General features: G+C 43.9%; 1 protein-coding gene across 1 annotated transcript in view; it reads left to right on the forward strand.

Moving 5' to 3' along the window:
• Window positions 1-26,700, forward strand: part of LOC115204032 (growth hormone receptor) — a 28,949-nt gene that overhangs the window by 463 nt on the left and 1,786 nt on the right. The window contains exons 2-8 of the mRNA XM_029769265.1: window positions 7,786-7,878; window positions 12,351-12,492; window positions 12,671-12,840; window positions 25,153-25,331; window positions 26,150-26,294; window positions 26,406-26,496; window positions 26,618-26,687. Coding sequence (XP_029625125.1) covers window positions 7,788-7,878; window positions 12,351-12,492; window positions 12,671-12,840; window positions 25,153-25,331; window positions 26,150-26,294; window positions 26,406-26,496; window positions 26,618-26,687 — 888 coding nt within the window. The 5' untranslated portion in view covers window positions 7,786-7,787. The remainder of the gene's footprint in view (window positions 1-7,785; window positions 7,879-12,350; window positions 12,493-12,670; window positions 12,841-25,152; window positions 25,332-26,149; window positions 26,295-26,405; window positions 26,497-26,617; window positions 26,688-26,700) is intronic.

Consider the following 26,700-nt stretch of genomic DNA (forward strand, 5'->3'; position numbering starts at 1 on the left):
AAAACATAACGTGCACCCGGAGGGCCCCAGGACAGAGTTTGGGAAACCCTTGTCTACTAGGCAAATCCTACTGTTACGATTATAGTATCTTGTTCTTCACGGTAGGCTATATACAATCTCTACTGCATATGTGCACGTTCTGTTCATTTAAAGCCAAATGGCTAAATTTCAAAACAATCTCTCAATGTAATTAGCCTATGAATTGGTCAATTCAATTATTCCAAAGTCTAAATCATGTAGACCTACATGTAAAATGTGTGCAAAAAAGTACATAGGCGAAGCAATGACAAGTCACGTTTTGTATTCATAATTGTAGCCTACACCAAACGAAATAAAATAACACATATGGCGGCCTCACAAGAACAGTTGACACTGCCAAAGTAAATAATGAGTATCAGGACTTTTCCACAACAGTATTCACCAATTACACTGTCTTCATTTATATCCATTGATAAATGATAACCCTCTGATTCAGCTTTGCATGCAGTAGCTTGAACTCCTCAGATGCAGACTGAAACACATGACTGTCCTCATATAAAACTAAGAATGTAATGTTTGTTGAAGAAGTAAGATATCAACAATCAGTCTAAATGATCATTTACCTCATGTGTATGTATTAAGGAATAAGATATGCCATTTCAAACATACTAAAATATCAATACAATATGAATGTGTACATTTAAATCACCAAATGCACTCTGATTGACATAATTACATTTCTAATAAAAGGTCTTATCCACTTTTGAACAGATGTTATTGTCTGCCACCCTCTTTAGTGTAATTGTCCATTGGGCCCTTTGCCAGACAGTTAAAAAGAAATTAAAACAGTCATTGGTATTATTACTAATGATTTGTACTGGTGTTTATTGTGTACCCATTCTGTCTCCTGTGGGATTCTAGATTGAGGAGAGAGGGGACAGCATGCAATGGCTCACACTGTCTGTTGATGAATACAGAAAATAAACGCATCCAAATTTAAGTTCTCTGCTTATAGTCACATGAAGGGAGTTATATTTATCATTAGTTCACATGACAAGTAATTGTGTGTAGTATGTATTAGGGGTTTCTACCAAACTTACTTGTTGCGATTAAAAGTCTGAGCGTGATGATGTAGTTCAACGTCAGGGTTGTGGGTTTGATTCCCAGGTGGGACCAATATGGGAAGAAGTACAAAAAATGTATATATTCACTACTGTGTGGCCCTCTGGATAAGAGTGAATGCTAAATTACTAAAACATTTTTTGTATTTTTATGGATAGGCATTTACAATATTAACAAATTACTTCTTGAGTTTCTACTGTTAGTATAAAAACAGGAAGACAACAACAAGAAGTGTCTTCGTACACCACACCTAAAATATGTACGCTATTTAGACCATTGTGTTATTGTGGCGTTATAGTGCCCCATTCTCCTTTCCTTCCCCACGCCCCTCCCATATCCTCTCCCCTCGATCGAACCGTGTTTTCCCAGATCATCTTTCAGTGAAAACAAACACATACAAATATGTTTGTCGTTTAAGATTAACATCTTCCACTCTGCGGCAGTTTTTTAAAGACTGATATGTTTTGGTTGGTATACAGTAATAGTGATTGAAGAAAAATGAGAGGATTGTTGTTTAAGAAGAACGCCTATATTTTCCATAGAGCGGGGAAAATAACTTGAATCGGGCCAGGATGTAGGAGGGTTTGATTTCACAAACAAGTGCTGGACACAACCCAGCCCAGAGTTGTTGGCTGCAGATCTTGAATGTCATGTTCAGCAGTGGACTGTTGACTTTGTCATGTTTCGTAACGCGACCGAACGGTCAACCTCAATACCCCCCAGGAAAACCAGGAATTGTGGACAGCGCTCACACTACTGAGTCTCACGTTGTCCGTGACATCAGATAGGCGTGTGCAATTGCCCCTTCGCTAAACCCGGCGCCTAAATGTTTCTGCAACCAACCGCAGCACTCCAATGGATTGCAACTGTCGTCGAGTTCGACACCTCCGACAAGTTCATGTTTAAATCCCATGAAAGCCAGTGAGGGCTATAAAACAGTTTTGCTTTGACAACACGCTCACATTGACTTCAGAGCCATTCAGCTAGCTACACTAATGTTACAGATTTTAACCAGGTTCCCAATAGATACCCAATAGTTTCTTGATCAGCCAGGTGTAGTTGTGTTTAATTTAAATGTGTATTAGACACACCGTTTTTGAGATCATTGTGAAGGGATTTCTCCAGTGGTTGAATGGGGAATTGGGCATTCCGGGAAAATGTTATCGGAGGTTGCAACAGTAACCAAGGGGGGCTGGGCTTAGCGAAGGGTACATTTAAAAGACCTAAACTGTGTCCGAATACCAATATACTAACATACTACATACAACTAGTTAATTTTAGTATACTATAAACAAACAGTATCCTTTCAGTTGAGTGTACTAGTGCTTCACCTGTCTACCGGAAGTTTATGCCGTTGCTATGCAACTTCTTGCTAGGTTGTTAGCATAACAAATACTAGCTAGACATCTTACGACATCATACGACGACAATGTCCATTGAGAATGCACAACACCTATACCACTAAGAATGACGTGAATAATCAAGTCAATAAAAGTTGAGTAGTTAGTTGGATAGCATATAGTTAATCTACTGGAAAGTTTGATGTGTTAGTAGCCAACTAACGTTAACGGTACATACAAGCAACTGCTGTAATACTATGCTATGCTGTTCGTAAGGGTGGCTACTGTGGCGTAGCTAACAAATTAACATAAAGTGTAACTTAATTTATTTTAAAAGTAATTACTTTATTACATTGCTCAACGTTTTCTTAACATTTGTCATAAAATACATTTTTATAGTTAAAGCAATTTGTATCCACTCACGTCGTTTTTAGCTGCATATTTTCCGTCATTTTCTTAAAATCAGAAAATGTTGTGAAGCCACGGCCATTGCATTATGGGCCCTAAAAGCACAGAAATCGTGCCCACTGCTTGTATACTTCGTATTTTGGTGAATATAGGACGACATCCGGGAACTTTTGGCAAACTATATCCATACTATGACCAATAAGCATACTACACACTCAATTTACATCACAAATAGTATGGTTAGAGCATTTAGTATGTGTATTCAAACACAGCTATAGTTTATCAAATACCATTTTAGTGGTCACATGCACATGGTTAGCAGATTTGAATACGAGTGTAGCGAAATGCTTGTGCTTCAGTAATATCTAACAAGTAATCTACCAATTCTCCAACAACTACCTAATACACACAAATCTAAAGGGGTGAATGAGAATATGTACATACAAATATATGGATGAGCGATGGCCGAGTGGCATAGGCAAGGTGCAATAGATGGTATAAAATAGTATATACATATGATATGAGTAATGTAAGATATGTAAACATTATTAAATTGGCATTATTTAAAGTGGCATTGTTTAAAGCAAGGCTCTCCAACCCTGATCCTGGAGAGCTACAGTCCTGTAGGTTTTCACTTTAACCCTAATTAAGCACACCTGATTACTAATAATTACCTGGTTGATAAGCTGAATCAGGTTAGTTACAACTGGGGTTGGAGCGAAAACCTACAGGAGGGTAGCTCTCCAGGAACAGAGTTGGAGAGCCTTGGTTTAAAGTGACTAGTGATCCATTGATTAATGTGGTCAGTGATTGGGTCTCAATGTAGGCAACAGCCTCTCTGAGTTAGTGATGGCTGTTTAGCAGTCTGATGGTCTTGAGATAGAAGCTGTTTTTCAGTCTCTCGGTCCCAGCTTTGATGCACCTGTACTGACCTCGACTTCTGCATGGTAGCGGTGTGAACAGGCAGTGGCTCGGGTGGTTGTTGTCCTTGATTAACATTTTGGCCTTCCTGTGACATCGGGTGCTGTAGGTGTCATGGAGGGCAGGTAGTTTGGAGGGCGCTGTTGTGCCTTCTTCACCACCCTGTCTGTGTGGGTGGACCATTTCAGTTTGTCTGTGATGTGTACGCCGAGGAACTTAAAACTTTCCACCTTCTCCACTACTGTCCCTTCGATGTGGATAGGGGGGTGCTCCCTCTGCTGTTTTCTGAAGTCCACGATCTTCTCCTTTGTTTTGTTGACGTTGAGTGAGAGGTTGTTTTCCAGACACCACACTCCGAGTGCCCTCACCTAATCCCTGTAGGCTGTCTCGTCGTTGTTGGTAATCAAGCCCACTACTGTTGTGTCGTCTGCAAACTTGATGATTGAGTTGGAGGCGTGCATGGCCACACAGTCGTGTGTGAACAGGGAGTACAGGAGGGGGCTGAGCACGCACCCTTGTGGTGCCCCAGTGTTGAGGGTCAGCGAAGTGGAGATGTTGTTTCCTACCTTCACCACCTGGGGGTGGCCCTTCAAAGTCCAGTACCCAATTGCACAGGGCGGGGTTGAGACACAGGACCTCCAGTTTGATGATGAGCTTGAAGGGTACTATGGTGTTGAATGCTGAGCTGTAGTCAATGAATAGCATTCTTACATAGGTATTCCTCTTGTCCAGATGGGATAGGGCAGTGTGCAGTGTGATGGCAATTGCCTCGCCTGTGGACCTGTTGGGGCGGTATGCAAACTGAAGTGGGTCTAGGGTGGCCGGTAAGGTGGAGGTGATATGATCCTTGACTAGTCTCTCAAAGCACTTCATGATGACAGAAGTGAGTGCTACGGGGCGGTAGTCATTTAGTTCAGTTATCTTTGCCTTCTTGGGTTCAGGAACAATGATGGCCATCTTGAAGCATGTGGGGACAGCAGACTGGGATAGGGAGCGATTGAATATGTCCGTAAACACACCAGCCAGCTGGTCTGCGCATGCTCTGAGGACACGGCTAGGATTGCCGTCTGGGCCATCAGTCTTGCGAGGGTTAACACGTTTAAAATGTTTTACTCACGTCGGCCACGGCGAAGGAGGGGGGGGGGGGCAGTCCTTGTTAGCGGGCAAAGAAGGCATTTAGTTTGTCTGGAAGCGTGACGTCGGTGTCCGTGACGTGGCTGGTTTTCTTTTTGTAGTCTGTGATTTCCTGTAGACCCTGCCACATACGTCTTGTGTCTGAGCTGTTGAATTGTGACTCCACTTTGTTCCTGTACCGGCATTTCGCTTGTTTAATTGCCTTGTGGAGGGAATAACTACACTGTTTATATTCAGCCATAGTCCCAGACCTCTTTCCATGGTTAAATGCGATGGTTCGCGCTTTCAGTTTAGCGAGAAGGCCGCCACCTTTCCACGGTTTCTGGTTAGGGTAGGTTTTAATAGTCACAGTGGGTACAACATCTCCAATGCACTTCCTAATAAACTCACTCACCGAGTCAGTGTATAGATCGATGTTGTTCTCTGAGGCTGACCAGAACATATCAAAGTCCGCCTGATCAAAACAATCTTGAAGCGTGGATTCAGATTGGTCAGACCAGCATTGAGTGGTTCTAGTCACTCGTACATCCTGTTTGAGTTTATGCCTATAAGACGGTAGGAGTAAGATGGCGTCATGGTCGGATTTGCCGAAGGGAGGGCGGGGAGGGCTTTGTATGCATCGCGGAAGTTAGTTGAAGTGATCGAGTGTATTACCCCGGCAAGTACTACAATCAGTATGCTGGTAGAATTTAGGTAGCCTTGTTCTCAAATTTACTTTGTTAAAATCCCCAGCTATAATAAATGCAGCCTCAAGATATATGGTCTCCAGTTTACATAGAGTCCAGTGAAGTTCCTTGAGGGCCGTCGTGGTGTCTGCTTGAGGGGGAATGTACACAGCTGTGATGATAACTGATGAGAATTCTCTTGGGAGGTAATATGGCCAACATTTGATTGTAAGAAATTCTAGGTCGGGTGAGCAGAAGGACTTGAGTTCCTGTATGTTATGATTAGATCATGAGTCGTTGTCATAAAGCATACACCCCGCCCTTCCTCTTCCCAGAGAGGTGTTTCTCTGTCAGCGCGATGCATGGAGAAGCCCGGTGGCTGAACCGATTCCGACAACATATCCAGAGAGAGCCATGTTTCCGTGAAACAGAGGACGTTACAATCTCTGGTGTCTCTCTGGAAGGGAACACTTGCTCGAATTTCATCTACCTTGTTGTCAAGAGACTGGACATTGGCGAGTAGTATACTCGGGAGCGGTGGGCAATGTGCACGTCTACGGAGCCTGACCAGGAGGCTGCCCCATCTGCCCCTTCAGCGGCACCGTTGTTTTGGGTCGGCTTCTGGGATTAGATCCGTTGTCCTGGGTGGTGGTCCAAACAGAGGATCTGCTTCAGGAAAGTCGTATTCCTGGTCGTAATGTTGGTAAATTGACATCGCTCTTATATCCAATAGTTCTTTCCGGCTGTATGTAATAAGACTTAAGATTTCCTGGGGTAACAATGTAAGAAATAATACATAAAGAAACAAAATACTGCATAGTTTCCTAAGGACTCGAAGCGATGCGACCATCTCTGTCGGCACCATCTTGTGGCTTCCCGCGTAGGGCAGCGGGGTAAGGCACTGCATCGAAGTGCTGAGGCGTCACTACAGACTGGGGTTCAATCCCAGGCTGTGTCACAGCTGGCCGGGAGTCCCATAGGGCGGCGTACCATTGGCCCAGTGTCGTCCGGTTTGGCCAGGGGGCTTTTCTTGGCTCAACGTGCTCTAGCAACTCCTAACTTCAGTCATCAGTTGAATGGTTTTTCCTCCTACACATTGATGCGTCTGGCTTCCGGGTTAAGCGAGCAGGGGTTAAGAAGCAGCGCGGCTTGGCGGGTCATGTTTCAGAGGACGCATGACTCGACCTTAGCCTCTCCCGAGCCCTGCTGAGTTGCAGCGATGAGACAAGATCGTACCTACCAATTGGATATCATGAAGAAAAAAACGACCTAGTTTGTATAATTTTGTATGAATTATTGTGTAGTTTGTATAACTTCTTCGGCATGATATAGTCCTCTGTTTATATTAACATTTACTATCAGGCGGAATACACAGGAAAAATGTGAACTTCTTTTCTTTTTCGGATCTCCCTTGGAGTATCCAGTTACTATATACACTGAGTTTTCCAAACCGTAGGAACAACTTTTGCCTTCAGAACAGCCTCATTTCGACGGGCATGGACACTACAAGATGACGAAAGCGTTCGACAGGGATGCTCGCCCATGTTGACTCCAATGCTTCCCACAGTTCTGTCAAGTTGGATGGATGTCCTTTGGGTGGCGGACCATTCTTGATACACACAGGAAACTGTTGACTGTGGAAAAACCCATCTATCTACTACCATACCCTGTTCAAAGACACTTAAGTATTTTCTTGCCCATTCACCTTCTGAATGGCATACATACACAATCCATGTCTCAAATCTTAAAAATCCTTATTTAGCCTGTCTCCTCCCCTTCATCTACACTGATTGAAGTGGATTGAACAAGTGACATTAATAAGGGATCATAGCTTTCACCTGGATTCACCTGGTCAGTCTATGTCATTGAAAGAGCAGGTGTTCTTAATGCTTTGTATACTCTGTGTATAGTGGGAGAGCAGTCTGTTTCATGGAAGCTCAGAGTTCAAACTTCAAGAATGTAACATAATATTTAGACGTGACAATGGGCTCAAATGCAGCAAAAGATATGCTGAGACCTAGAAGAATAGATAAGCTACTATGAATACATATACAATACACAGCCAATGGTGGGGATCACAGTACCAGACTCTGGACTTATACTGTATGTTTCAGTTTGTAAGCACACCCTACTTAATGGCAGCGGGCCAGCTTTAGAGTGATGTTCAGTGGGGTTAACACAGTCAAATGACTAACTCTTCTTTCATGTTTTTCTAGGGATGAACAGCATGGCAACCTCCCACATTCTCTTCATCTGCCTTCTCGTCATCCTAACGGTTGTATCGCAGGAGTCGCCAACTTCTGAACAAGGTACCTTTGATAAATGATGAACCAGACCAAACCAGAGGGGCTTTCCTTTCACTGGACGATCAATACAAACTTATCAGATTCCTAGAAGTCAAGTACTTCCTATGCATGTATAATTCGTAGTAAGGACAGTCTTGTATGTACACTTTGTGGTATTATATACATAGGGGAGAACCTAATTACTTAGAGATCGATAAAGCTAGAGACACCATATTTTATGACAAACAACTTACAGTAAATATGTCCTCTACCATATCAACTGTAATTGCGTCTCTAGGGTAAATTTGTTGAAATTATATAGACCAAGACCAGAACTACCGCAATGTTACTTTTGTAACTGCCGGCGGGGCGAGAGTAACACAGCCTTGGGGTGGAAGTGACAGCTTGTGGAAAGTGCACAATATCTGTCTTATCCCCATGTTTCTGGTTTGTGCTGCTCATTACTTTCAACATATGTAGTATCAGAGATCATTTCATGTGTCGATTTGAATAATTAATGTTAAAGGTTAGAAGTGTATGAAAATGAACCTTGCGTCAACATCAATGTTGCGCAATCACAATATTTTGACGTACAATATTAATCAGACTAAAATGAATCACATAATAGCTGTATTAACCATAATTTCCTAATCTCACTTTAATGGGAATGTAGAAAGAGATGTGTTTCACCATTTAAATGACTATTCATGCATAGCCCTAACAATCAGGTGTGCTCCAGTGGTCCTTGTCATGTGCACTCCTCGTGTCTTGATAGAATAAAACATTTTTATTTTTTTCACAAATGGCAAACTCATCATGCTTATCACATTTCCATGGCTTGACACAAGGTAATTGACCCACATAATCATAAATATATGTATATATTTTTAACCACTAACTTGTTGATTTAAAGCGTATGTGAGAAGCGGATCCATCAAGTGAATTTATTAAGGCATAATTCTAATGTCATATAATGTTCAAACATTCAGTCACTTGTTGATATCTTGCTAACATTATAAAAGCAATATGAACTGTGCTTAAACGTTTTATTCCAGGTTCATCAGTTAACATTGTTACTTTCGTCCCACCCCTTTCTCCTGTAACTCCTCCCAGGCTAACACCCAAGACTAGCTAGCATGATAATCGAAACCTATGCTGTCATTTAGTCACTAGATGGGTTAAGAAAGTGAAATATTTGGAACCTTAACAACCTCTCAATGTTGTTTCTCCTCATTTGGCGTGATGTATTTAATAAATGGCCTCCCGAAGAACATGGAGGCCAGTGGTTATTTAGAGAGAGTTACATGTTCAAGCTTCATCAATCAGCTGCCTTGGCTGTCAGGGGCGCGCTCCCCCTCCACATTAAAACAGCCATTTCCTATCTCCGTCCCTACTATTACCCAGCAGCTGTACAAACACAACCCTCTCTTTCCCTTTGATTAAAGTCATGATGAATGTTTGGACGTTTCAGTCCTAACGTGAGAGAGTAAATTATGATAATGTCCAAAAATAAATGTGCATCTAAAATAAATATACAGCAAGCATTTACCTGTTCTGTTTTGTTCAAGAAATAAAAGTGAATTACATGTGCAATGTGCCATTTTCCCATTTATGGTAGAGGAAAGCTTGAGTGAAGGACATCTGTTATATATTGTACTTATGTGGGCACTTTAAAGCAGTAGCTGCAACCAAGGTATTCTCCTTCAATTGAACAGCTTTAAAGCACTGAGAGGTAAAACCTTGGCTTAAAAAGTTTTTCTTTCTGTTTGTGTCCCCACCTCCTGCACCTCCCACCCATTTCTCTCAGACAATAACCTCTTAGGCTGGAGTACTGCTGATTCTCAGAAAAAAGTGTCAATTATATTTTTGTTTGAGATCTTAAATTCTTTCAACTATTCTGACAGAGTGAAGTAACACTTACTGGAAACAGAGGAACTTTGTCGAAGCAACACTGTCAAAGCCTATACAAATCTGAGACAAAACAGACTCACGGTAGAGGGAAAGCCTCTACTCAATCAGTCATCGCTAAAGAGCTCTAATATAAAGTGTATAATGTTACGTAACATGAAGGAACACTTATGAAAGTGTGACTTCATCATAAAGGCCTGAACCACCTAGGAATAATACTTCCTGCACTCCATCTTTGTTAATTCAAGACTCTTGAATGAAGGGGGCCTCTGAATATCTAAACCGTTTCCCACAGTGCACTACTCACTGCTCCCACACGGCCCCCCCTTCAGAATTCCTGTGAATCCAGTTTCTGGAAAGCACTCAATGTGCAGCGTGCCCTGTGCAACACCATGTTCCCATACGTGCATGCTTATTTAAAGAACATGTTCTAACAGATTGTATTAGTCTGTGTAATACACTAAACACAGTGCCATTGCATTATCTTAAAACATATTGAGTTTTCACACATAAATAATTGAATATAGCAGTTATTTAACATTTAAACCAGAGTGTGTAATTAAATCATTCATACTGTATATCTGTGATCTAGTCCTCTGAGAGTTGTTTAACTGTGTGCCAGGCAGTTACAGTATGATGATACCCCCTGATGTGAAGGGGAGAACCGGGACGAAAGTAACACACATTTTCTCAGATAACTATGTCATTCTAGCTTCTGCGTTAAGTCGGCATGTTCCTAAAGTGGAGGATGAGCTACCTGTAAAAAAAAAAAAAAAACAGCCCAGCCCAACCAGAGATAAACAAAAAGTGGTTTTGAGCGATTGAAGGAGAAAAAAACAGACCCGGAAGGGTTTTTCATTTGTAGAGTTTAAGGCAATAGCACCATCCCTTTCATCTGTATAGTTGTGAATGTGTATATGGGATATGTCAGTGACATTGTAGAGAGATAATAGGGAATTTGCCTCTAAAGCATTCAGTTCTAGCACTCCTTGCATGTGTACTCTACAGGGAATTACATTTAAAGGGACATGTGCATTTAGAAGCCCCTTGATTAAAATAGACATTTCCTCCCTCCATACCTCCTATTTGACAGCAGCCTATCAAACACAACGCTCTCTTTCCTTTGATTAGTCATGATGAATGTTTTTGCATTTCAGTCCTAATTTGAGAGATTTTATGAGAAATTAGTACGTTTTGTATCGTTATTAAAGGCAATTAAATGTACTCTGCACCTCAGGGATGTCAGGGTAAACGGGTTGTAATGGAAAAGAGTTCACCTTCCAGCGACTGGAAATACTAGAATAACTGGAACTCAAAAGTGTATGTTTTCTTGGAAAGTGTGTTTTGAACTTAGAGCTTCAACGTTTTGTTGGAGCCAGTGATATCTGCTGCGCACCTTTGCTTCTGTGAAAAATAGCGACCTGAACTTGGAGAACACTAATCAAACAGCACTCACTCACGTACACATTCAAGAACATTCACAAGTACTCACATATATATTTACACGTGCACATTTACATTCAGAAAATATTGGGTAAGTCAAAATGGAGACTGGATGTAGAGTCTCAATTTCTGCATAGCACACACAGATGCACGCACGCCCGCACACACAAACTAGTCCCTGAATCCTAATCAGTCACAGGAAATGTACCTAGTATGAAACCCTTGAGCGTTGCCAGGTGTTGGATAGATTTTTCCTCTTAATTCTAAGGGAGTTCCTGGTAGGAAAGAATCTGGTAAACATGTTATTTTTATCCTTTGCGCCCCCTTCCCCCCTTGTTGAGCTGCTAACCAAGCCAGTGGTATGCATCACTCCTCAGAAGAGCAATACACCGTTGAAGCTGCCATCTCCCTAGGCACCAGGGCCCTTCAATCAGCTGTTGTGTTGTCCCACTCATCGGTGTTGATGTGGCAGACTGACAGCTCTTCCCAGTGTCATTATGGGAGATGGTACTTAAGTCCCTCCTCAGGGCTGTGAACAGACAAGAGTGTTTACCTTCATTTACCATTCCTACAGCTTATTTATTGGTTCCTTTTATTATCTCAATGAGCAGAAGGTAACAAGATAAGCAATATTACAGCGTTTTCATGTGTAGAGGTAGTAATTGGCTTCTGAGAAAATCATTCCAATTGAGCAATTTAATTGTCCGCTGTCATTTCCTGCAGAAACAGAAGATATCTGAACAGTAGTGTCCATTACTGTGAGTGGAGGTTTCACACCTTGTACTATGTAGTTCTGAGAACCGGTAATGGAGAGGATTTACCCGAAAGTTCTGTGGGCAGTATAGTCTGGCTGACAATTTGAAGGTCTACGGATACTTCCAGGAAAACGCAGCTGTCCGCCCTGTGGCTATGCCGCTCAGATGAGTAATGTTAAGCTCTGTTTGTCTTACACATGAAGAGCAGCTCAGCCCCGTAAATGGTCTCGATATACAGCAACGGGCGTAGTTCAACTTGACTGGGTGTGTGTCATTTTAGGATAATTGAAAATGGGCGCGAAGTTAATGTTTAAGTTAGTTTTGACTGTTTGCAAGCCTTATAGACTGTGTGTGCTCACCTCTCTCTCTTTCTCACGCTCTCCCTCTCAGCCCTGCCCCAGATCCGCCCCCAGATCACTGGCTGTGTCTCCCATGACATGAACACGTTCCGCTGCAGATGGAATGTCGGAACATTCCAGAACCTCACAGAACCCAGGGACCTGCGGATGTTCTACTACATCAATAACAAGAAGTGAGAGAAAGAAGAGTTTGTTCACTGATGAGCCAAATAATTTTTCTTGATAAATCATTTGTAGTTATTAGCAGTATGTGAGTCTCTCCCTCTTGCCTACATGTCAGGTGCATGACGTTAGTCTTTCTTGCAATCAGCACAGTATTAAACCCCCCATGTTGTCTCCCCATGCCTGCAGCATATCTCCCAAAGAGTGGAGTGAGTGTCCTAACTACATGGCTGACAGGATAGACGAGTGCTTCTTCAATGAAAGCTACACGAAGGTCTGGATGACCTACAGTGTCCAACTCCGCTCTGGAGATCAGGATGATCTCTATGACGAGGTCATCTTCACTGTGGAAGACATCGGTGAGCCTGGCCTCTGACCTCCTAAACCATAGTTACCTATACAGTGCTTTCAGAAAGTATTCACACCCCTAGACTTTTTCCACATTTTGTTGCGTTACAGCCTGAATAAAAAAAATACATTTTGAAATACTGATTTTTATATATCACTTATTAAAGAAAAACCCTTGAATGAGTAGGTGTTTTAAAACTTTTGACTGGTACTGTGTATATATATATATATATATATATATATATATATATATATATATATATATATATATACACAGACATATACACACACTCTCTACCGGTCAGAAATTTCAGAACACCTACTCGTTCAAGGGTTTTGCTTTATTTTTACATTGTAGAATAATAGTGGAGACATCAAAACCATGAAATAACACATTTGGAATCATGTAGTAACCAAAAAAGTTAATCAAAAAGTTTGTTTTTGTAGTAACCAGATTCTTCAAATAGCCACCCTTTGCCTTGGTGACAGCTTTGCACACTCTTGGCATTCTCTCAACCAGCTTCACCTGGAATGCTTTTCCAACGGTCTTTAAGGAGTTCCCACATATGCTGAGCACTTGTTGGCTGCTTTTCCTTCACTCTGCGGTCCGACTCATCCCAAACCTCTCAATTTGGTCGGAGTCGGATTGTGGAGCACTTATCACTCTCCTTCTTGGTAAAATAGCCCTTACACAGCCTGGAGGGGTGTTGGGTCATTGTCCTGTTGAAAAACAAATGATAGTCCCACTAAGCGCAACCAGGTGGGATGGCGTATCGCTGCAAAATGCTGTGGTAGCTATGCTGGTTAACTGTGCCTTGAATTCTAAATAAATCGCAGGCAGTGTCACCAGAAAAGCACCCCACACCATAACACCTCCTCCTCCATGCTTTACAGTGGGAACCACACATGCGGAGATCATCGGTTCACCCACACCGCATCTCAAAGACACAGCGGTTGGCACCCAGAATCTCAAATTAGGACGGATTTCCACCGGTCTAATGTCCATTGCTCGTGTTTCTTGGCCCAAGTGTTTGCTCGTGTTTCTTCTTATTGGTGACCTTTAGTAGTGGTTTCTTTGCCGCAATTCGACCATGAAAGCCTGTTGATGTTGAGATGTGTCTGTTACTTGAACTCTGAAGCATTTATTTGGGCTGCAATTTCTGAGGTTGGTGACTCTAATGAACTTATCCTCTGCAGCAGAGGTAACTCTGGGTCTTCCATTCCTGTGGCGGTCCTCATGAGAGCCAGTTTCATCATAGCGCTTGATGGTCCGAAATGACTGACCTTCATGTCGGACTGTCGTTTTTCTTTGCTTATTTGAGGTGTTCTTGCCAAAATATGGACTTGGTTTTTTACCAAATAGGGCTGTCTTCTGTATACCCCCCTACCTAGTCACAACACAACTGATTGGCTCAAACACATTGAGAAGGTAAGAAATTCCACAATTTAACTATTAAGAATGCATACCTGTTAATTGAAATGCATTCCAGGTGACTACCTCATGAAGTTGGTTGAGAGAATGCCAAGCGTGTGCAAAGCTGTCATCAAGGCTATTTGGGTGGCTATTTGAAGAGTCTCAAATATAAAATATTTTTTAATTTGTTTAACACTTTTTTGGTTACTACATTATTCCATATATGTTATTTCATAGTTTGTCTTCACTATTATTCTACAATGTCGAAAACTGTAAAAATAAATTAAAACCCTTGAATTAGTAGGTGTTCTAAAACTTTTTGAACGGTAGTGTGTGTATATGTGTGCAAAAGTTTTAGGCAGGTGTGAAAAAATGCTGTAAAGTAAGAATACTTTCAAAATTAGACATGTTAATAGATTATATTATCAATTAACTAACTAAATGCAAAGTGATTGAACAGAAGAAAAGTCTAAATCAAATCCATATTTGGTGTGACCACCCTTTGCCTTCAAAACAGCATCAATTCTTCTAGGTACATTTGCACAAAGTCGGGGATTTTGTAGGCATATAGTCAGGTGTCTGATTAAACAATTATACCAAACAGGTGCTAATGATCATCAATTCAATACGTAGGTTGAAACACAATCATTAACTGAAACAGAAACAGCTGTGTAGGAGGAATAAAACTGGGTGAGGAACAGCCAAACTCAGCTCACAAGGTGAGGTTGCTGAAGACAGTTTACTGTCAAGTCATACACCATGGCAATACTGAGCACAGCAACAAGATACAAGGTAGTTATACTGCATCAGCAAGGTCTCTCCCAGGCAGAAATTTCAAGACAGACAGGGGTTTCCAGATGTGCTGTCCAAGCGCTTTTGAAGAAGCACAAGGAAACAAGGACCGTAGACGCAGTGGTCGACCAAGGAAACTTACTGCAGCAGATGAAAGACACATGATGCTTACTTCCCTTTGCAATCAGAAGATGTCCAGCAGTACCATTAGCTCAGAATTGGCAGAAAACAGTGGGACCCTGGTACACACATCTACTGTCCGGAGAACTCTGGTCAGAAGTGGCCTTCATGGAAGACTTGCGGCCAAAAAGCCATACCTCCAACGTGGAAACACAAGGCCAAGAAACTCAACTATGCACAAAAACACAGGAACTGGGTGTAGAAAAATGGCAGCATGTGCTCTGGACTGAGGAGTAAACGTGAAATATTTGGCTGTAGCAGAAGGCAGTTTGTTTGCCGAAGGGCTGGAGAGTGGTACACGCAAGAGTGTCTGCAGGCAACAGTGAAGCATGGTGGAGGTTCCTTGCAAGTTTGGGGCTGCGTTTCTGCAGATGAAGTTGGGGATTTGGTTAGAATTAATGGTTTCCTCAATGCTGAGAAGTACAGGCAGATACTTATCCATCATGCAATAACATCAGGGAGGCATCTGATTGGCCCCAAATGTATTCTGCAGCATTACAACGACCCCAAACATACAGCAAAAGTCATTAAGAACTATCTTCAGCGTAAAGAAGAACAAGGAGTCTTGGAAGTGATGGTATGGCCCTCACAGAGCCCTGACCTCAACATTGAGTCTGTCTGGGATTACATGAAGAAAGAGAACCATTGGAGGCTGTCTAAATCCACAGAAGAACTGTGGTTAGTTCTCCAAGATGTTTGGGCCAACCTACCTGCTGAGTTCCTTCAAAAACTGTGCGCAAGCGTACCTAGAAGAATTGATGCTGTTTAGAAGGTATGGTGGTCACACCAAATATTGATTTGATGTAGATTTCTTCTGTTCACTCACTTTGCATTTTGTTAATTGATAAATAAACTATTAACATGTCTTTTTTTTGATAGCATTCTTACACCTACCTAAAACTTTTGCACAGTACATGCATGTATAAAATCTACACCCGTGGTCACCAACTGGTCCATCGCGATCGCCTAGTCGATCTCCAAGGCATTCTTAGTTGATCACCAAACATTTCTGTAAAAAAAACAACAATGATAAAGCCTTGCGTTCCTATTTATTTTTTGGCGCTGTTGACGGTAGGTGCACTTGATTCAGCAGCCCTAGCCCCGGGAAGGCAAAGTCTTTCCTTGTTTAACCATTTCATATGTCTGAAGGTAGAACTCCGCCTAACCAGCAGGCCCAGAGAGCAAATCACATGTACCTACTGAGATTTCAAAATGTTTAAAACTATGACTGGAGAGAGACAACGAATTAAGAGCTGCTGTTTTTTTAACGAGTCGACTAGTCGGAGCGCCAAGTTGTTATTCAGTACTGTCAACAATACTTTGTTCAACATTTTTAAAAGCCATAAAATGCACGTTCTCTTTCCACTTATGCACTGGAGCTGCAATGAAGGAGTATAGCAAAGTGTTCCGATAAGCTTGCGTTGAAGTTGTTAGCGGCTTTTAATATCGATAAATCTCACTTTCTCTGGTCATAGGAGTAACAACATTAATTGGTGCATGAGGCAGAAATAATGCAGTGCAACTTGAATTCAGCCATCAGGTGGAAGACTGTCCCCTTTTCTCAGTGGAGGGACACAGAGCGGAGGGACGGTGAGTTGGGTGAGAGGCAGACTCACCGCTGCTCCCACTCCTTCCCTCCCTTAGACTGACCATCAGATGCAGGCCATCAGTCCAATAAAACAAAAAGCGAATTATTATGCTCACTCATTTTTGTATTATTTCTGAGGTACAACTTATCTATTACTAGTGATCTGGTACCGTTTTATATCATTTCAAAAGTCTGAGAACAACATTGGCAGGGAAATTCACACATAGCCAATATGCAGTGAGAATGCCTACTGCACAAACCTCATTGCTAGATTACATTTACATTTACGTCATTTAACAGACGCTCTTATCCAGAGCGACTTACAAATTGGTGCATTCACCTTATGATATCCAGTGGAACAACCACTTTACAATAGTACATCGATATCTTTTTTTTGGGGGGGGGGGGTTAGAAGGATTACTTAATCCTATCCCAGGTATTCCTTAAAGAGGTGGAGTTTCAGGTGTCTCCGGAAGGTGGTGATTGACTCCGCTGTCCTGGCGTCGTGAGGGAGCTTGTTCCACCATTGGGGTGCCAGAGCAGTGAACAGTTTTGACTTGGCTGAGCGGGAACTGTGCTTCCGCAGAGGTAGGGAGGCGAGCAGGCCAGAGGTGGATGAACGCAGTGCCCTTCTTTGGGTGTAGGGACTGATCAGAGCCTGAAGGTACGGAGGTGCCGTTCCCCTCACAGCTCCGTAGGCAAGCACCATGGTCTTGTAGCAGATGCGAGCTTCAACTGGAAGCCAGTGGAGTGTGCGGAGGAGCGGGGTGACGTGAGAGAACTTGGGAAGGTTGAACACCAGACGGGCTGCGGCATTCTGGATGAGTTGTAGGGGTTTGATGGCACAGGCAGGGAGCCCCGCCAACAGCGAGTTGCAGTAATCCAGACGGGAGATGACAAGTGCCTGGATTAGGACCTGCGCCGCTTCCTGTGTGAGGCAGGGTTGTACTCTGCGAATGTTGTAGAGCATGAACCTACAGGATCGGGTCACCGCCTTGATGTTAGCGGAGAACAACAGGGTGTTGTCCAGGGTCACGCCAAGGCTCTTAGCACTCTGGGAGGAGGACACAATGGAGTTGTCAACCGTGATGGCGAGATCATGGAACGGGCAGTCCTTCCCCGGGAGGAAGAGCATCTCCGTCTTGCTGAGGTTCAGCTTGAGGTGGTGATCTGTCATCCACACTGATATGTCTGCCAGACATGCAGAGATCTGATTCGCCACCTGGTTATCAGAAGGGGGAAAGGAGAAGATGAATTGTGTGTCGTCTGCGTAGCAATGATAGGAGAGACCATGTGAGGATATGACAGAGCCAAGTGACTTGGTGTATAGCGAGAATAGGAGAGGGCCTAGATCTGAGCCCTGGGGGACACCAGTGGTGAGAGCACATGGTGCGGAGACGGATTCTCGCCATGCCACCTGGTAGGAGCGACCTGACAGGTAGGACGCAATCCAAGAGTGAGCCGCGCCGGAGATGCCCAACTCGGAGAGGGTGGAGAGGAGGATCTGATGGTTCACAGTATCAAAGGCAGCAGATAGGTCTAGAAGGATGAGAGCAGAGGAGAGAGAGTTATCTTTAGCAGTGTGGAGAGCCTCCGTGACACAGAGAAGAGCAGTCTCAGTTGAATGATCAGTCTTGAAACTTGACTGATTTGGATCAAGAAGGTCGTTCTGAGAGAGATAGCAAGAGAGCTGGCCAAGGACGGCACGCTCAAGAGTTTTGGAGAGGAAAGAAAGAAGGGATACTGGTCTGTAGTTGTTGACATCGGGGATCGAGTGTAGGTTTTTTGAGAAGGGGTGCAACTCTCGCTCTCTTGAAGACGGAAGGGACGTAGCCAGCGGTCAAGGATGAGTTGATGAGCGAGGTGAGGTAAGGGAGAAGGTCTCCGGAAATGGTCTGGAGAAGAGAGGAGGGGATAGGGTCAAGCGGGCAGGTTGTTGGGCGGCCGGCCATCACAAGTCGCAAGATTTCATCTGGAGAGAGAGGGGAGAAAGAGGTCAAAGCATAGGGTAGGGCAATGTGAGCAGGACCAGCGGTGTCGTTTGACTTAACAAACGAGGATCGGATGTCGTCAACCTTCTTTTCAAAATGGTTGAAAGTCGTCCGCAGAGAGGGAGGAGGAGGGGGGGAGGATTCCTAGGTGGCAAAGAGCTTCCTAGGGTTAGAGGCAGATGCTTGGAATTTAGAGTGGTAGAAAGTGGCTTTAGCAGCAGAAACAGAGGAAGAAAATGTGGAGAGGAGGGAGTGAAAAGATGCCAGGTCCGCAGGGAGGCTGGTTTTCCTCCATTTCCTCTCGGCTGCCCGGAGCCCTGTTTTGTGAGCTTGCAATGAGTCGTCAAGCCACGGGGCAGGAGGGGAGGACCGAGCCGGCCGGGAGGATAGGGGACATAGAGGGTCAAAGGATGCAGAAAGGGAGGAGAGGAGGGTTGAGGAGGCAGAATCAGGAGATTGGTTGGAGAAGGATTGAGCAGAGGGAAGAGATAATAGGATGGAAGAGGAGAGAGTAGCAGGAGAGAGAGAGCGAAGGTTGCGACGGCGCAATACCATCTGAGTAGGGGCAGAGTGAATAGTGTTGGAGGAGAGCGAGAGGGAAAAGGATACAAGGTAGTGGTCGGAGACTTGGAGGGGAGTTGCAGTGAGATTGGTAGAAGAACAGCATCTAGTAAAGATGAGGTCAAGCGTATTGCCTGCCTTGTGAGTAGGGGGGGACGGTGAGAGGGTGAGGCCAAAAGAGGAGAGGAGTGGAAAGAAGGAGGAAGAGAGAAATGAGTCAAAGGTAGACATAGGGATGTTAAAGTCACCCAGAATTTTGAGGGGTGAGCCATCCTCAGGAAAGGAACTTATCAAGGCGTCAAGCTCATTGATGAACTCTCCAAGGGAACCTGGAGGGCGATAAATGATAAGGATGTTAAGATTGAATGGGCTAGTGATTGTGACAGCATGGAATTCAAAGGAGGAGATAGACAGATGGGTCAGGGGAGAAAGAGAGAATGTCCACTTGCTCTCGGGGTATGCGAGAACACGTGGTCAGACGAGGAGAGAGCAGTAGGAGTAGCAGTGTTTTCTGTGGTAATCCATGTTTCCGTCAGTGCCAAGAAGTCGAGGGACTGGAGGGTAGCATAGGCTGAGATGAACTCTGCCTTGTTGGCCGCAGACCGGCAGTTCCAGAGGCTGCCGGAGACCTGGAACTCCACGTGGGTTGTGCGCGCTGGGACCACCAGGTTAGAGTGGCAGCGGCCATGCGGTGTGAAGCGTTTGTGTGGCCTGTGCAGAGAGGAGAGAACAGGGATAGACAGACACATAGTTGACAGGCTACAGGAGAGGCTACGCTAATGCAAAGGAGATTGGAAAGAAAATTAACTAAACAACTGGGGAAGCGAGAGAGCAGGGCCTCCCTCACTAACCATTCGCTGAAACACTCAAATATAACTATTCCAACTTCCACTTAGAAATGATAATTGATGTAAACTACAGTGGTTCAATGTTTCCAGGAATAGGCTCAAACTTAGTTTATTCAGCTAGATAACTTGGTACAGTATTCTTCCATGAAACCCACCCAGTGCACCGTGTCCTATGACGCCGTAGCTAACTAGCATCCAATAACACATGGTTAGCACCAATACTTGGTTACAACAAACTACCAATGGATCATTCGTGTCCGTGTCTAGTTCCTTTCATAATGCAGAAGTAATTAAATGTTGGCTAGCTAACAAAGTCAGTCCTGCTAGCTACACAAGTGGACTACACAACTCGAAAGCTTACGTTGCAAAAATCTTATTGACTAAAAATGATACAGTACTGCTAGCTGGTAGAGTTGGCTAGCTAGCAGTGGCTGCGTTTACCTTTATCTTTGATACAAAGACAACTATGTAGCTAGCTAACGTTACACTAATCAAATCGTTCCGTTGTAATGTATTTAGTTTCTAAAGTACCGCTAGTTACTGTTTTTAATTGGTTAATGTTGCATAGGCTAAATGAATTTAAGTCATGTTTAAAAAATCTAAGCAGTAGATCAAATCAAACTTTATTTGTTACATGCGCCGAATAAAACAGGTGTAGACCTTACCATGAAATGCTTACTTACAAGCCCTTAACCAACAATGCAGTTCAAGAAAGAGTTAAGAAAATAATTACCAAATAAACTAAAAAGTAACACAGTAAAATAACAATAACGAGGCTATATACAGTGTGTACCGGTACTGAGTCAATGTGCAGGGTACAGGTTAGGTATGGGTAAAGTGACTATGCATAGATAATAAACTGTAAGTAGCAGCAGTGTAAAAACAAATGGTGGTGGGTGTCAATGTAAATAGTCCGGGTGGCCATTTTGATTAATTGTTCAGCAGTCTTATGGCTTGGGGGTAGAAGCTGTTAAGGAGCCGTTTGGTCCTAGACTTGGCGCTCCGGTACCGCTTGCTGTGCGGTAGAGAGAACAGTCTATGACTTGGGTGACAGGAGTCTTTATTACTTTTTTGGGCCTTCCTCTGACACCGCCTAGTATATAGGTCCTAGATGGCAGGAAGCTTGGCCCCAGTGATGTACTGGGCCGTACACACTGCCCTCTGTAGTGCCTTACGGATGCCGAGCAGTTGCCATACCAGGCAGTGATGCAACCGGTCAGGACACTTTCAATGGTGCAGCTGTAGAATTTTTTTGAGGATCTGGGGACCCATTCCAAATCTTTTCAGTCTCCTGAGGGGAAAAAGTGTTGTCGTGCCCATTTCACGACTGTCTTGATGTGTCTGGACCATGATAGTTTGTTGGTGATGTGGACACCAAGAAACTCTAGAATCGCTCTACTACAGCCCCGTCGATGTTAATGGGGGCCTGTTTGGCCCACCTTTTCCCATAGTCCACGATCAGCTCCTTTGTCTTGCTCACATTGAGGGAGAGGTTGTTGTCCTGGTATACTGCCAGGTCTGACCTCCTCCCTATAGGCTGTCTCATTCTTGTTGGTAATCAGGCCTACCATTGTTGTCTTCAGCAACTTAATGATGGTGTTGGGCCAATCGTCATGGGTGAACAGGGAGTACAGGAGGGGACTAAGCACGCACCCCTGAGGGGCCCCAGTGTTGAGGATCAGTGTGGCAGACGTGTTAACCACTCTTACCACCTGGTGGCAGCCCGTCAAGAAGTCCAGGATCCAGTTGCAGAGGGAGGTGTTCAGTCCCAGGGTCATTAATGATGAGCTTTGTGGGCATGATGGTGTTGAACACTGAGCTGTAGTCAATGAACAGCATTCTCACATGGGTGTTCCTTTTGTCCAGGTGGGAAAGGGCAGTGTGGAGTGCGATTGAGATTGCGTCATCTGTGGATCTGTTGCGGCAGTATGCGAATTGGAGTGGGTCTAGGGTATCCGGGATGATGCTGTTGATGTGAGCCAAGACCAGCCTTTCAAGCACTTCATGGCTACCGACGTGAGTGTTCCATGGCGGTAATTTAGGCAGGTTACCTCGCTTCCTTGGGCACAGGGACCATGGTGGTCTGCTTGAAACATGTAGGTATTATACTCGGTCAGGGAGAGGTTGAAAATGTCAGTTAAGACACTTGCCAGTTGGTCCACGCATGCTTTGAGTACACGTCCTGGTAATCCGTCTGGCCCCACGGCTTTGTGATTGTTGACCTGTTTTAAAGGTCTTGCTCACATTGGCTACCGAGAGCGTTATCACAGTCGTCTGAACAGCTGGTGCTCTAATGCATGCTTCAGTGTTGCTTGCTTCGAAGCAAGCATAAAATGCATTTAGCTCGTCTGGTAGGCTCACTGGGCAGCGCGTGGCTGGGTTTCCCTTTGTAGTCCGTAATAGTTTTTAAACCTTGCCACATCCGACGAGAGTCAGAGCCAGTGTAGTAGGATTCAGTCTTAATCCTGTATTGAAGCTTTGCATGTTTGATGGTTCGTCTGAGGGCGTTGCGGAATTTCTTATAAGCGTCTGGATTAGTGTCCCGCTTCTTGAAAGTGGCAGCTCTAACCTGTAGCTTGATGCGGATGTTATCTGTAATCCATGGCTTCTGGTTGGGATATGTACAGTACGTACAGTCACTGTGGGGACAACGTCGATGCACTTATTGATGAAGCCAATGATTGAGGTGGTATACATCTCAATGTCCTTGGATGAATCCCGGAACATATTCCAGTATTCCAGGCTAATAAAACAGTCCTGTAGCGTAGCATCCATGACATCTGACCACTTCTGTATTGAGCGAGTCACTTACTTTTTGCGTGTAAGCAGGAATCACGAGGATAGAATTATGGTCAGATTTGCCAAATGGAGGGCGAGGGAGAGCTTTGTATGCGTCTCTGTGTGTAGAGAAAAGGTGGTCTAGTGTCCCCCCCCCTCCTGTTGCACTCGTGACATGCTGGTAGAAATTAGGGAAAAGCGATTGAAGATTGCCTGCATTAAAGTTCCCGGAGAGCCGCTTCTGGATGAGCACTTTCTTGTTTGCTTATGGCCTTTTAGAGCTGGTTGAGTGCGATCTTAGTGCCAGCATCGGTTTGTGGTGGAAAATGGACGGCTATGAATAATATAGATGAGAACTCTTGTTACATAGTGTGGTCTACAGCTTATCATAAGGTACTCTACCTCAGGCTAGCTACACCTCAAGACTTCTTTAATAGTAGACATTGCGCAACGGCTGTTATTGACAAATAGACAGACACCCCTGGCCCTCGTCTTACCAGACGTAGCTTCTCTGTCCTGCCGATGCATGGAAAATGCCGCCAGCTCTATATTATGTGTCGTCGTTCAGCCACGATTCTGTGAAACATAAGATATTACAGTTATTAATGTCCCCTTGGTAGGATAGGCTTGCTCGTAAATCATCCATTTTTTTCCAATGATTGCACGTTGGCCAATAGAACGGATGGTAGTGGAGGTTTACTCACTCGCCTACGAATTCTCAGAAGGCAGCCCAACCTTTTTCGCCGTCTTTTCTTCATGCAAATGACAGGGATTTGGGCCTGTTCCCAAGAAAGCAGTATATCCTTTGCGTCGGACTCGTTAAAGAAAATATCTTTGTCCGGTTCGAGGTGAGTAATCGCTGTTCTGATGTCCAGAAGTTATTTTCAGTCATAAGAGACGGTAGCAGCAACATTATGTACAAAATAGGTTACAAACAACGCAAAAAAACAAACAAAATAGCACAGTTGGTTAGGAGCCCGTAAAACGGCAGCCATCCCCTCTGGCGTCAATCATAAGATCTTGGCTTGCATTTTGACTCAAAGTGATCTTGACTCAGAAAAGGTTGATGACTACTGATCTACGCTAATTGAAGCAGATTTAACAAGTGACATCAATGAGGGATCATTGTGCAGGTGTTCTTAATGATTTGTGTGTGTGTGTGTGTGTGTGTGTGTGTGTGTGTGTGTGTGTGTGTGTGTGTGTGAGTGTGAGTGTGTGTGTGTGTGTGTGTGTGTGTGTACACACTATTTATACAAAAGTATGTGGACACCCCTTCAAATAAAAGGCTATTTCAGACACACCCGTTGCTGACAGGTGTATGAAATCGAGCACACAGCCATGCAATCTCCAAAGACAAACATTGGCAGTAAATTGGCCTTACTGAAGAACTCTTGACTTTCAGCGTGGCACCGTCCTAGGATGCCACTTTTCCAACAAGTCAATTCATCAAATTTCTGCCCTGCTAGAGCTGCCCCAGTCAACCGTAAGTGCTGTGCTGTTATTGTGAAAAGTACATTCTAGATGATTCTGTGCTTCCAAATATGTGGCAACAGTTTGGGGTAGGCCCTTTCCTGTTTTAGCATGTTAATGCCCCAGTGCACAAAGCGAGGTCCATACAGGAATGGTTTGTCAAGATCGGTGTGAAAGAACTTTACTGGCCTGCACAGAGCCCTGACCTCAACCCCATCAAACACCTTTCGGATGAATTGGAATGCCGACTGCGAGCCAGGCCTAATCGTCCGACCTCACTAATGCTCTTGTGGCTGAATAGAAGCAAGTCCCTGCAGCAATGTTCCAACATCTAGTGGAAAGCCTTCCCAGAAGAGTGGAGGCTGTTATAGCTGTAAAGTGGGGACCAAATCCATATTAATGCCCATGATTTTGGAATGAGATGTTCGACAAGCTGGTGTTCACATACTTTTGTGTGTGTGTGTGTACAGTATATTGCCTAGTTGTGTGTGTGTGTGTGTGTGTGTGTGTGTGTGTGTGTGTGTGTGTGTGTGTGTGTGTGTGTGTGTGTGTGTGTGTGTGTGTGTGTGTGTGTGTGTGTGTGTGTGTGTGTGTGTGTGTGTGTGTGTGCGTGCGTGCGTGTGTGTGTGTGTGTATATATATATTGAATTTTGTATGTGCCATTCTGCATTTCAAGTGATGAACCTACGAATGTTTTCCAGTGGAACCAGACCCTCCAATAGCGCTGAACTGGACCCTGCTGAATGTGGGTCTAACCGGGAGCCACTTTGACATCATGGTGAGCTGGGAGCCGCCACACTCTGCAGACGTGCCGATGGGCTGGATGACGCTACAATACGAGGTGCAGTACCGTGAGGTCAATTCAACACTGTGGAGGATGGTGAGTCTACACCCTAGCAGTTAGCTGACTAGTGGTGGCTATTATGCATGATACATTTGCGAGACATTCTACTGCACTTATGGATAAAGTAACACAAGCATTTCACTGCACCTGCCAGAAGACCTGCAAATATGTGTATGCAACCAATTAACTTTGATTTGATTACCCTTCCATGAGGACTCTGACTCGTTTGGTCAAACTGTTGCAGATCCCACCATTTTGTCATTTCAGAATCTTTACATAGGGCTCTATTCAATCCGTATCGAGGAAGTTCAGCATTACAGCATGGTTTAAATTCCCGCGTTAGCGGAGACTGCATTTACGGTGTAAACGGTGTATATTGTCAGCTAACCTTGACCTTACCATTTCTATCACGCAATCTGCAACGCTTCAGCGACACAGATTGAATAGATTCCTAAATGTAGTTTTCAGTGCTCATATACACCTTCATCTGGACAGACCTGCTAAGACTGCTGTCCATGTAATTTTGACATGACCAAGTTTTACGGCATTATTTTATAAGTGCCTAATAATCAAAAGTCTTATGCCTCCTCCCACGTTGTAATTTAGAACAGACTGCCTCTTTCCCACTCTGTCCTCTCATTCTCCCTCTTTCATGTTATCTCCCTCCATGCAAGGGAACATGAGTCTAATCTTGGGGGTAATCTACCAAAGTGACATACCAAGGCTCTACTGCTTTTGTTGATTCAGGTCCTTATATGGATGAAACCTGCAGGTGTAAGTTTGTCTCGCCTGCTGTGTGGGTGCTATTCACCAACTTACTGGTGTGAAACCTCTGTTTTGACTGCACCCCCCAGGTGGACCTTGAGAAGGGGATGCAGCGATCGCTGTACGGGCTGCGCACCAACACAGATCACGAGGTCAGGGTGAGGTGCAAGACACTGGCATCTCGTAACTTTGGGGAATTCAGCGACTCCATAGTCATACACATCCCCACTAAAGGTACTGACATGTATAGTTTTTATATACTGTCATATAAATGTAACATGTTATAACATATATGATGTCTCTGTTTTGAATCATATTTATTGCCTTCTATATATGTGTGCTCAGAGTCCCGATTTCCAGTTCCTGTCCTGCTTGTCTTTGCTGCCTTGGGGTTAGCAGTCATCCTAATACTGGTCATCTATTCCCAGCAACAGAAGTAAGATTTACTTTTGCCTGTTACTCTGTCTTAAAATAATATGTTCAACCTCTTCAGATAAATATAAAGTCTTATGCAACATGTGTGCCTGTTAATAACTATTCCTCTATCTTTCTTCAAGGTTGATGATGATTCTCCTGCCTCCAATTCCTGGTCCCAAAATCAAAGGAATCGACCCTGAGCTCTTCAAGGTATTAATTTGAC

This window comes from Salmo trutta, chromosome 12, assembly GCF_901001165.1.
Source record: "Salmo trutta chromosome 12, fSalTru1.1, whole genome shotgun sequence".
NCBI lineage: Eukaryota > Metazoa > Chordata > Actinopteri > Salmoniformes > Salmonidae > Salmo > Salmo trutta.